Genomic DNA, 11611 nt, shown 5'->3' with positions numbered 1-11611 from the left:
TTTTTAGAACAGTTTTAGATATACAGAAAAGTTGAACAGCACTGAGTTCTGTATATCTCCACTCCAGTAACCTTTAGTGTTAACATCTTACATAGCTCGTATATTTGTCACATCTAACGAATCTTATTATTAACTAAAGTGCATAGTTCATTTATATTTTTTGTTTTTACCTAGGGCCCTTTTTCTGTTCCAGAGTCCCAAGAAGGATACCACATTACATTTAGTCATTATGTCTGTTGGTTCCTTTGGCTGACAGATTCTCAGACTTTCCACATTTTTGATGACCTGGACAGTTTTGAGGAGTACAAGTCATGTATTTTATAGTCAGTGTACTTCAAAATTTCCATCACACTTATGAGATTAGACATCTTTCCTTTCATATACTTAGGGACATTTATACTTCCATCTCTGAGAACTCAGAGCCCATGCTCTTAACCACTATGCTATACCTCTCTCTTGATTCAATGTAATTACGAACAAAAACATTCATACAGACTTCTGAATCTCAGGATAAGAAATACAATGCTTCATAAGCTTCTATTACAGATAGAGGAGAACCGTTAATGCAGGTTATGTGGTCAAACTTGTGTCTGATCACTCGCTACACTGTAGAGGATGGATCAGGAGCCCAGTGGGAAACAGCAGCCTGGAAAAAAAGTCCTTGAAAATAGAAGCGGGGTTGATAGGCATATGTTGGATGAAAAGAGGAGCCAGGATTCGGCGATATTGGATGACACAGTCAAGTCTCAGGTGACCCCTAGCTTTATGAGCTGGATATATTGAGTGTTGCCATTAACCCGCAGGTGAAATATTTGAACAAATTAAAAACATACCCGTTACTCTGTAGGTACTCTCTTTCCGGTTTTTAAGCTGGGCGCGACTACAATTCCCAGAGCCCCGCACTCCACCATAATCCCCTTAGAGTCAGCCGCGCAGAGTTCTGGGACTTGAAGTCCGCGGCCTTTTCACCCAAGTTAGAGATAGGGGCCTGTGGAAACATGAAGAGGTAAGGGCTTGTCTGAGAGCAGGCGGCGAAGGGAGCTCTCTTCTACCTTTTAACTTTGAAAATGACTTTTATGACTTTGTGTTTGGGCTATGTCACGTCTCGGAATGCGTATTCGTGTGAGCGGGAAGACAAAGGAGGAGGGAGGAGGGGAGACGGGCTAGACAGGCCTACGGGGCGAAGTTCAGGAAGGGCCGCCGCCGCTGGTTCCCATAGGAATGCCTTGCCTGCACCGGCATCTAGGCCACGGCGCCGGCTCCAGGAGCTGCACCGAGGCCTTGGCTTCTTACAGCTTCAGACGGACTCACCCAGGTAAAAGGGTTTTGGCCGACTAATGCCCAGCGCGAGGGACACCAGGCCAGCTCCTCCTCGTCCCGCCCTACCTCCACCTCATCCTCCGAAAGGGGCACAGGGTGGGCGCCTTTCTTTTTCTTCTTCAGTATTTGTGTGCTAAGGAAAGCTTCCTCGGGCCCCGAGAGCAGGTAGAGCTTTCAGATCTTAACCTAAGCTACTGATAGTTTGTTTCTAAAAATTTAGAAGGTACGAAACCGGCTGTACGTATCATAGGAAAAGAAAAGCACTGCTGTAAGCAGTTCCCCCTACTGGTTCTGCAGGAAATGGCAGCTTTAACTTGGCCGGTCTTTGTAGAAAGCCTGAGCTTCTAAGTTGTTGACAGTACACAATAGCTTTTTAAAGGATCCTCATTAAATTAGTTTTGGATTCCCTGCAAAGTAGACTAATCACTCCGGAAGAGGGCGGTGCGTTTCAGGTTCTGATGTTATGCTCTCCTGTACAGTCAGTTTCTGCATTTTTTGAAAAACCGTTTCTGATTTTCCCTGCCTCAAAATGACTTTTAAAGGGATCCCTGGGTGGCGCAGCGGTTTGGCGCCTGCCTTTGGCCCAGGGCGCGATCCTGGAGACCGGGATCGAATCCCACGTCGGGCTTCCGGTGCATGGAGCCTGCTTCTCCCTCTGCCTGTGTCTCTACCTCTCTCTCTCTGTGACTATCATAAATAAATAAAAAAAAAGAAAAAATGACTTTTAAAAAAATGCTCATTATTATATATTTCAAAATAATGTATATATACAGTTTAAAGATAAGAATAAACTCATACCCACTACAGGCTTTAGAAATAGAACATTAGCAGTGTTGTAGAAGTCCCCTGTGTGCCCTTCCCTGATTGCTTCTCCTCCCTCCTTTATCCCTGAAGGGACCATGGTCCAGAATTTGGTGTTAATCATTCCCTTGCTTTTTTTTTTAAAATAGTTTCACCACAGATGAATTTATCCCTAAGCAAAATGTCGCTCGTTTTAGCCATTTTTGAACTCTATATGAATGGACACATATTGTATGACTTTTTCTTTCACTTGCCTTTTTGTTTCACTCAACTTTTCTTTTTGAAATTAGTGTGTACTGATGTAGTTAGCTATGGTTTTTCACTTCAAAGCTACATTAAACTTAGCAAGAACGTTCAGAATTTTATTTTTTTAATATTTTTAAAGATTCTGTTCATTCATTCATTCATAGAGAGAGAGAGAGGCAGAGACATGAGCAGAGGGAGAAGCAGGCTCCCCACGGGGAGCTGGATGCGGGACTCAATCCCAGGACCCCAGGATCATGACCTGAGCCGAAGGCAGAGATTCAACTGCTGAGCCACCCAGGCATCCCAAGAACGTTCAGAATTTTAAATAATAAATACACACTAAGATACTTAAAAGGAAGTTTTGAAAAACGCTGGGCCTAAGGATATTTTAAAATCTAAAATAGATCTCAGTCTTTCTAGAGCATGAGAATCTTGCTTATAATTATGAGAGATATATCATAACCCAAATATCAAAGGATTATCATATAAAGAAGGTATTTCATATTTATTTTTCTCATGGAATTAATTAATTTTGTTCTTGTCTATTATCACCTATTGTTGCATGCTCTACGGGTCCTGCTATTTACACTCTAAGAGTTTTCAGTTATTTAGGGTTGGCCAGCTAATAGCATTCCTAGATTTCTACAGAGTAGTGCCTTTGCTATAAAGTGTTATGACCCCTTTGTGTTTCCTTCTATACTCTCTTCTTTGAGTATCTCCTCCTCTTTCACAGCTCCAGATCCTGCCAATACAGATGACTCGATATTTTCATGTTCAGCTTCAGACTCTCATCTATACAATTCTCCCATCTCTCGCTTTCCTATTAGCCAATATCACTTATTCTGTCACCTCAGACTCAATATGTCTTTGAAGTATTCCTGCTACTTCAAGCTAGTGTTTCAGTTGTAAAAGGTAGTTGTAAATAGCCACTCAACATGGCTAAGACAATACTGAATTTCCCATTCCTAAATCATTTATTCCATCTGGATCTTTGTCTTTCCTTCATTGGTACTATTGTTCTCATAGTCACACAGCTTAAAATTTAAGGCTTATCTTTGATTTCTTCCTTACCCCTACCTACAAAAGGCCTCACTCATCTAACTCTTCCTTTCTGTTTCCACTGGTACCACTCCAGTTTGAATTTTCATTGCATTATTCTCAATAAATTTAAAGAGTTTCCCAACTTGTGCTTCTGGTTTCTTTCCTGTGAATCCACAAACCATTTTATAACCACATCCATTTTCCTAAATCATCATTTCTACTATGTCACTTAACTGCCTAATAAGTTGCTTTTCTAATACCTATACATGAAGGCCCAGGCCCCTTAGTTGAAGTATTTAAGTCCATTCATAATCTTTGTCTAATTACCCCCTCCAAGATTATCTCATAGTGCTCTCCTATGTGAATGCCAACTAAAGTGAGCTTATTATCCCCAGAACATATTTCTGTCTCTTCATACTCATTCTCCCCGTTCTTTTCCTTCATCATACCTAGTCCTTCAAATGCCAGTGTAGTAATTACCTTTCCAAAGTCTTCATTTACCACTCTAGCTCTCAATTATCTCTTTCTTCTCTCTCTCCCTCTCTCCCCTTCCCTCCCCGCCCCCCAGAGGCACACAACACAACACCACATACACACATACCCTAAATAAATTGCAAGCTTCTTGAGGACTATGTCTTGAATGTCTTTGACTCCATCAGTACCTAGCACAGTGCTTTATGTGTAAGTATTTAGTAAATGTTTGTGGGTTGAATGATAAAGAGCAACAAATAGAAAAGTGTCTTCAAACAAATGGAGTCACTACTGGTAGATAATATAAAGAGTATGTTTTGAGATTGACTGACTCTTCTACTTTCTGTATATATTCTTATATCTGCTCCAGGGTAAACAGCTGTGTGAAGAGTGGTGAGCATGTCCTGGAGGAGTTGGAAACAGAAGGGGAGAGGCAGCTGAAAAGCCTCCTTCAGCATCAACTTGATACCTCTGTCTCCATTGAGGAGTAGGTATTGATTTTGCAAACAGGTAGAATATCATAGACCCTCACCTCCAGGTGGCCAACCCCTCGTCTCGTAAAGCCTGGATGGAACACTACTCTCCCACTCCCCTTTCCTTGGCCCACTAATACTTATTTTTTAAAAAAAAATTTTTAAAATGTATTTATTTATGATAGTCACAGAGAGAGAGAGGCAGAGACACAGGCAGAGGGAGAAGCAGGCTCCATGCACTGGGAGCCCGACGTGGGATTCGATCCTGGGTCTCCAAGATCGCGCCCTGGGCCAAAGGCAGGCGCCAAACCGCTGCGCCACCCAGGGATCCCCCACTTCTACTTATTAAGCAACATTTTGCTTCTGTGTCTCTTCCTCTGAGAAGTCTCCTATATCCCACCAGGTCTGGGCTAAGTACCTTTCTTATGTCTTCCCTTAACATATGTAGCACTTGTAACCCAATATGACCGTTGTCTTGTTTACTTGCTTCTCTTCCACTCTTCTTCCACGCAAGCAGAAACCATTTTTATCTTCTTTAATGTTAAATCCTCAGTACCCAGCACAGTATCTGGTGCATAGTAGATATTCAGTAAATAAATATTTGATTCAGTCCTTTATTGGCCCTGGGTGAGGGGACTATTGATGGAGTTCCATGTCATTGCAGAGGTGCTTCAGCCTAGAAATTGATCATGAGAGAGAAATTGCCAGTGAGTTTCACTGTGCCTCTTTTAATGGTGAGCCTCCCATTTCTGTAAATTTTGTAACCTGAAGATATTCTTACTTTCTTCCTGCTTGTTTTGCAGATGTGTGTCTAAGAAAGAGAGCTTTGCTCCTGGTACTATGTACAAGCCCTTTGGGAAGGAAGCAGCTGGGACTATGACTTTGTCCCAATTCCAGACACTGCATCAGAAGGACCAGGAAACTGCTTCTCTTAGGGAACTAGGGCTCAATGAAACAGAAATCTTGATCTGGAAGAGCCACGTTTCAGGTGAAAAGGTGAGTGAGGCCATTTTTTTTCCTGAAGAATAAAGAATGAGATCGCTTCCTTTGACACTGAGAACCTTTTTGTTTTTCATTCTTAAAAAATTGAGCTTTGGTATCTGAATCTTCTTTGGTTTCTGTGATAGGGACCTTGGTCAAGAGACACTCTTCCTTGACTTTTTAGCTAACACATCTATGAATGGTCTCTTCGGGCCTTTCATCATCTTTTTTCTTGTCTGAGGCATTAGATCATCACTTTCAGGGTGTGTCCTCTATGATCCATGTTCCCCATTTCTTTGGTTTCAGAGGACAAGACTGAGGGCAACCCCAGAAGCAATACAGAACCGTCTTCAAGATATTGAAGAAAGGATCTCAGAGCGTCAGCGCATCCTTTGCCTGCCACAGAGATTTGCCAAGAGCAAGCAGTTGACCCGACGAGAAATGGAAATAGAAAAGTCTTTATTTCAGGGAGCTGATAGGCACTCCTTCCTCAAGGCTCTTTATTACCAAGGTATGTAATCACCACTGACTCTGATGTGCTCTTCACTGTGAGAGAGCAATTTAACAGCAAGGCATTAAATAATGAAGAGTTAGTAAAGGGAGTAGGGGAAAGACAAACAATCACTCTCCTTGAGGAATGTATATAGCCCCATGACAGAGACGAATACATACACAACAGTTGTGATGCCACATGGAAATCACTGTTACAGAGATATGAATACAATGCTAGGGGAGCACAGAACATAGAACATCTGAGTTGAGTTGGGGGGAGTCAGGAGTTGACATTTGTACTAAGTCTTGCCAGAGCAACAGTCGTTTGTCAGGTAAATAAGGGGGAGAGGGCATTACAGATGGTAGGTGAACAGGAACAGGTTTGTGAAAGGACCTGGTGCATGTAGGGAATGATGAGAAGTTCGTTGTGACAGGAAGTATAGGGCACAGCACGGGGAGGAAAGGGGGTATCATTGGAGAGGAAGGTGAAGCAGGATTATGGAGGGTCTTTGGGCTGAACTGTAATTGAGCAAAAAGTATATAGATAAGTGGTATGTATCTTAACCAGAAAGTGTCAGTTTAACAGATAAGTTTGGCTAGGCACTGAGGGAGGTGCACAGAAGTTTAAGAAATCATTCTGGACTTGGTAGCAATTACAGTCTGGTTGGAGACAGAACCAGGTAACACTTAGTAACAAGGCTAGATATAGTTGTCAAGTGCTGTAGGAGTTCCAAGGAGGGAAAGGCCACTGTGCGTTGGCATGACTAAAGTAGGTCTTTCAGAGGAGTAAGATTTCAATGTTCTTTTAATACTTCCTATTCTATAGTAAGGAGAAGGGAAAGGCAGTTCATTTGCAGCAGATGGCATGGTTGGGGCTGTTGTGAAAGACAAGATTAGAAAGATAGCTAAAAATCTTGAACTCGATTTGGCGGGTAGTATAGACCTCTATAGAGTTAGTTATTCAGCTAATTATTTTCGATATGGTGAGAGGATTTTGAGCCAGGAGTAACCTGATAAAAGCAGTATTTGAAAATGATTAATCTGGGGGTCAATAAATAGGATGAGAGAGAGAAAAGAACTGGAAACAGGGAGAATGATGTAGGAAGCATATTACAGTCATATAGGGACCAAGATCTAGACTAGAATGATGGTAGTGGTATCAGAAAGAGAGGTAGGTATGGTTATAAGACACCTCACAAAGTTAAACTTATTGCCTGAGAACGAAAGAGGAAGATCAAAGGAGAGGTCAAAGGCAACCTAGGTGTTTCATGTCTGTGTGACTTTAACGATTGGCAAAGTTAAGAGTCTTTATGGGGAAATTCTGACGAAAGATGATGAGTTTGATTTTAAACATGTTGGATTGGTGAGCATGGCAGGATCATTAAATGCACATATCGAGGAGGCAGTTGGAAATGCAGCAGTGAAGCTCAGGGAAGAGGTCAGAGTTGGATATGTAGAATTGGGAATCATGTACACTCAAGTGATAGGTAAAGCCGTAAGTATGAATGAATGCTTTGTTAGAGACGGAGAGACCACAGACATGGAAGAGCAGTGTTGAAGGAAGGAATGAAAGAACAAGTGAGCAGCCTCTTGTGGAGAGACCTAGCATGCTGATTAAGAACATGGGCTCTAGAGGCAGACTGCTGGAAAAATCCTGGCTCCCCCTCTTAACTAGCTTGTTAGGAGATGTTGGGCAAGTTACCGCCTTACACTTCAGTTTTTTCACTTTGTAAAATGAGAATATTAGTAGTACCTATATTATAGGGTTGTTAGGAGGATTAAGTGAGGTAATACATGTAAACCACTTAGAGCAGTACCTGGTATTTGGGGTGGGTGGGTGGTGTATGAATCTTTTCTGTTTCCTATCTTTGAAACTCCTTGCTTTAAACCTTCACAGCATACCACAAAAAGACAAGTGCAGACACGTACATGACCTCAATGAAGAGGAAGATAAAATTAGGCACAAAAGGCAAGTCGAGAGTTTTCTTACAGTGTTAGATTTAGGAATGTAACATAGGGTCCCAGACTTCTGAGTCGAGTACTTATTTAATTCCATATTCAGTATATGACAATGTGTATAGGAAATGATCCTGAGGAAGCAATTTATCCTGATAAAGAATGTTAAAGAGAGGAGTTAGTACTAAGTTGTAAAACTTTTACATTTAGTGTTGTTGATTTTTTTTCTCTTTATGTTACTGTACCAGACATAAAATGACCTTAATGAATTTTGGATCCTATTTCACAACTAATTCTGAATATTTTTATTAATCACTAAAATATAACTGTTGATGATGATGATGATATAGCAGTATTTTATTTTAAAAATGAATTTACAATACAATTGCCTGTTTTTCTTTTTTTGGTGTACAATTTTACAAATTGTAAATCATATAAATCATGTAGATTCATGTGACTTCCACCACAATCAGGATAGAGAATACCTTCATCACCCTAAAAATCCCCCATACCATCCATTGACAGTCACCCCCAACTTTACTCATAATCTGGCAATCCCTGAACTGTTCTCCATCACTGTAGTTTTGTCTTTTAAAGAAAGTCATAAAGACAGAATCGTACACTGTGTCATTTTTTTGAGAGTGATTTCTTTCATTTAGTGTAATGCCTTTGAGAGTCATCTAAGTTGTATGTATCGATAATTCATTCATTTTGCTGAATAGCATTCCATTGTATGGAATATTCCAAAGTTTGTTTATCCATCAACCCATTGAAGTGCATTTGGGTTGTTTCCAGGTTATGATGACTATGAATAATACTGATATGAACATTTTTGTACAAGTTTTTGTGTGAACATAAATTTTTATTTCTCTAAGGTAAATATCTAGAAGTGGGATTACTGGGTCATATGGTAAGTGTTTAACTTTATAAGAAACTGCCAAAGCATTTTCCAGAGTGGCTGAACCATTTTGCATCCCCACCAGCAATGTATGAGAGTTCCAGTTGCTCTACATTTTTGTCAGTATTTGGTACTGTTGGTATTTATTTTAGTTCTTCTGATAGTTGTGAAGTGGTATCTCATTGTAGTTTTAATTTGCTTTTCCTTAATAGCTAATGATGTTGAATATCTTTTCATGTGCTTATTTGCCATCCTTATATCCTGTTTACTGAAGTGTCTGTTCAAATCTTTTGCTGTTTTTTAATTGGGTTGTTTATTTTCTTTATGATACTTGAGAGTTCTTTATATATTTTAAATGCAATTCTATATTGGATATATGATTCATAAATATTTTATCCCAGTCTGTAGCTTATCTTTTCATTCTCTTAACAGTGTCCTTTGTAGAGAAAACTTTTTTTTATTGTTGCAAAATATACCTAACATAAAATTGACCATTTTAACCATGTTTTCAGTGTACAATTCTTTGGCATCAAGTATATTACCATTGTTCTGCAACCATCATCACTATCCATCTCCAGAACTTTTTCGTCTTCCCAAACTGAAACTCTGCACCATTTCCCATTATACTCCTCTTTGTTCCTGGCAACCACCATTCCTCTGTCTCTGAATTTGACTGTTCTAGATGCCTCATATAAGTGGAATCAAACAGTATTTATCCTTCTGTGTCTGGCTTATTTCACTTAGCATAATGTCTTCTAGGTCATCTATGTGACAGAATTTCCTTCCTTCTTAAGGCTGAATAATATTCCATTCCAATAATATTCCAATACAGTCCATATATCTACCACATTTTGTTTATCCCTTCATCTGTCTGTAGACACTTGTGTTGCTTCTACTTTTTGGCTGTTGTAAATAATGCTATGAAACTGGATGTACAAGTGTCTGTTCAAGTCCTTGCTTTTAGTTTTTCTGAGTATATATCTGGAAGTGGAATTGCAGGATCGTATGGTAATTCTGTGTTTAATCTTTTGAGGAACCACCATACTGTTTTCCATAGAGGCTGTATCATTTTACATTCCCACAAGCCATGAAGAAGGATTCCAATTTCCCCACATCCTTGTTGACACTTAATTTCTTCTTTTTTGTGATAGCCATCCTAAGAGGTGTGAAGTGGTACTTCATTTTGGTTTTGATTTCATTTCCCTAATGACTATTGATATTGTGCATCTTTTTCATGTGCTTTTTGGCCATTTGTGTATCTTCTCTGGAGAAATGGCAATTTAAGTCCTTTGCCCATTATTTAAATTGTTTATTTACTTATCATTTAGTTGTAGGATTTTTTTGTATATTTTAAATATTGATTCCCTTATCAGATAAATAATTTGCAAGTATTTACCTTCATTTCATGAATTGCCTTCTCACTCTGTTGATAGTATCCTTTGATGCACAAAAGTTTATATTTTTGACAAAGTCTAGTTTGTCAGTTTTTCTTTTGTTAACTGTGCTTTTGGTTCATTGCCAAATCTAATGTCATAAAGGTTTTCTCCTATGTTATCTTCTAAGTGTGTTATAGTTTTAGCTCTTATATTTAGGTCTTTGGTCCATATTGAGTTATTTTTTTTGTATATGTTATAAGGTAAGGATCCAACTTTATTTTGTGCATGTTGATATCCTGTTTTCCCAATATTACTTCTTGAAAAGACTGTCCTTTACCTATTTATTGTTCTTAGCACTCTCTCCAAAACTCATTTGACCATAAATACAAGACTCTGTTCCTAGACTTTCCATTCTATTCTGTTGGTATATATGTCTGTCTTTATGCCATTGCCACACTGTTTTAATTACTGTAGATTTGTAGTAAGTTTTGAAATCAGGAAGTGTGAAACCTCCAACTTTGTTCTTCCTTTTCAAGATTTTCACTATTTAGGAACCCTTGAGATACTATATGAATTTTAAGGTGGATTTTTCTATTTCTGGAAAAAACGTCATTGGGATTTTGAGAGGGATTACACTGAATACACTAGATCACTTTGGGCAGCATTGACATCTTAACAATATAGTAAGTCTTCAGTTCATGAACCTGGGATGTCTTTGCATTTATTTGTATCTTTAATTCTTTCAGAAACATTTTGTAGTTTTTAGTATACCAGTTTTTTTGCCTCAAAGCAAATGTTTTAAATTTTGACACAATACAGTTGTCTGGTTGTCAGGGTTTTCTTTCATGGATTATGCTTTCTTTTTTCCATGTCTAAGGACTCTTTGACAGCAGATCATGGATAAGATTTTTTCTTTAAACATTTTTATAGTTGTATAATTTATGTTTATATGATATTTTGACTTGGTACTTATATGAAGTGTGGATTTTAGGTTAAGGTTCACTTTTTTGCCTACGAATTTCCAATTGTTCAGCACCATATGTTGAAGAGAGTATTTTTTTCTCCATTTTATTGCCTTTGCATTTTTATCAGAAATAAATTGGCATATGTTTGTGTTAATAATTAACTTCATAATAAATGGTGAAAAATTGAAGTATTTCCCCTAGTATCAGCAATAAGACAAAGATGTGCACTCTTGCCACTTCCATTCACAGCTGAATGAAATTAGAAATCAGTAGTAGAAGGACATTTAGAAAGTATACAAATATGCAGAAATTAAACAGCATTCTACTGAATAACCAACGAATCAAAAAGGAGTCACAAGGGACTTTAGAAAATACTTTGAGATGAATGAAAACAAATCTTAACATACCAAAACTTAGGTAATGCAGTAAAACAGTATTCAGGGGGATATTTATAGTTATAAATGCCCATATTAATATAGAAGGTCTGAAATTAATAACCAAAACATTTCACTTTAAGAACTACAATTTTTTTTAAACTACAAAAATTGGTCCAAATCCTTAGAATGTGTGATACCAAGAATGAGCTGTAAT

The 11611-nt window shown here is 38.6% G+C and overlaps 1 protein-coding gene across 3 annotated transcripts in view; it reads left to right on the top strand.

The window, feature by feature from the left end:
* The first annotated feature begins 968 nt into the window (after positions 1 to 968).
* Positions 969 to 11611, top strand: part of RBM41 (RNA binding motif protein 41) — a 61248-nt gene continuing 50605 nt past the window's right edge. Inside the window, exons 1-5 of one of the 3 annotated variants that reach the window (XM_055338459.1) lie at positions 969 to 1006; positions 4250 to 4366; positions 5156 to 5348; positions 5640 to 5844; positions 7723 to 7794. In XM_055338459.1, the coding sequence (XP_055194434.1) occupies positions 999 to 1006; positions 4250 to 4366; positions 5156 to 5348; positions 5640 to 5844; positions 7723 to 7794 (595 nt within the window). In that variant the 5' untranslated portion in view covers positions 969 to 998. The other 2 variants (XM_055338457.1, XM_055338458.1) reach the window with 2 other exon arrangements.

The sequence above is a fragment of the Nyctereutes procyonoides genome, unplaced genomic scaffold (assembly GCF_905146905.1).
Source record: "Nyctereutes procyonoides isolate TBG_1078 unplaced genomic scaffold, NYPRO_anot_genome, whole genome shotgun sequence".
NCBI lineage: Eukaryota > Metazoa > Chordata > Mammalia > Carnivora > Canidae > Nyctereutes > Nyctereutes procyonoides.
The sequence above is the reverse complement of the archived record's forward strand: the minus strand, read 5'-3'. Positions and strand labels throughout refer to the sequence as shown.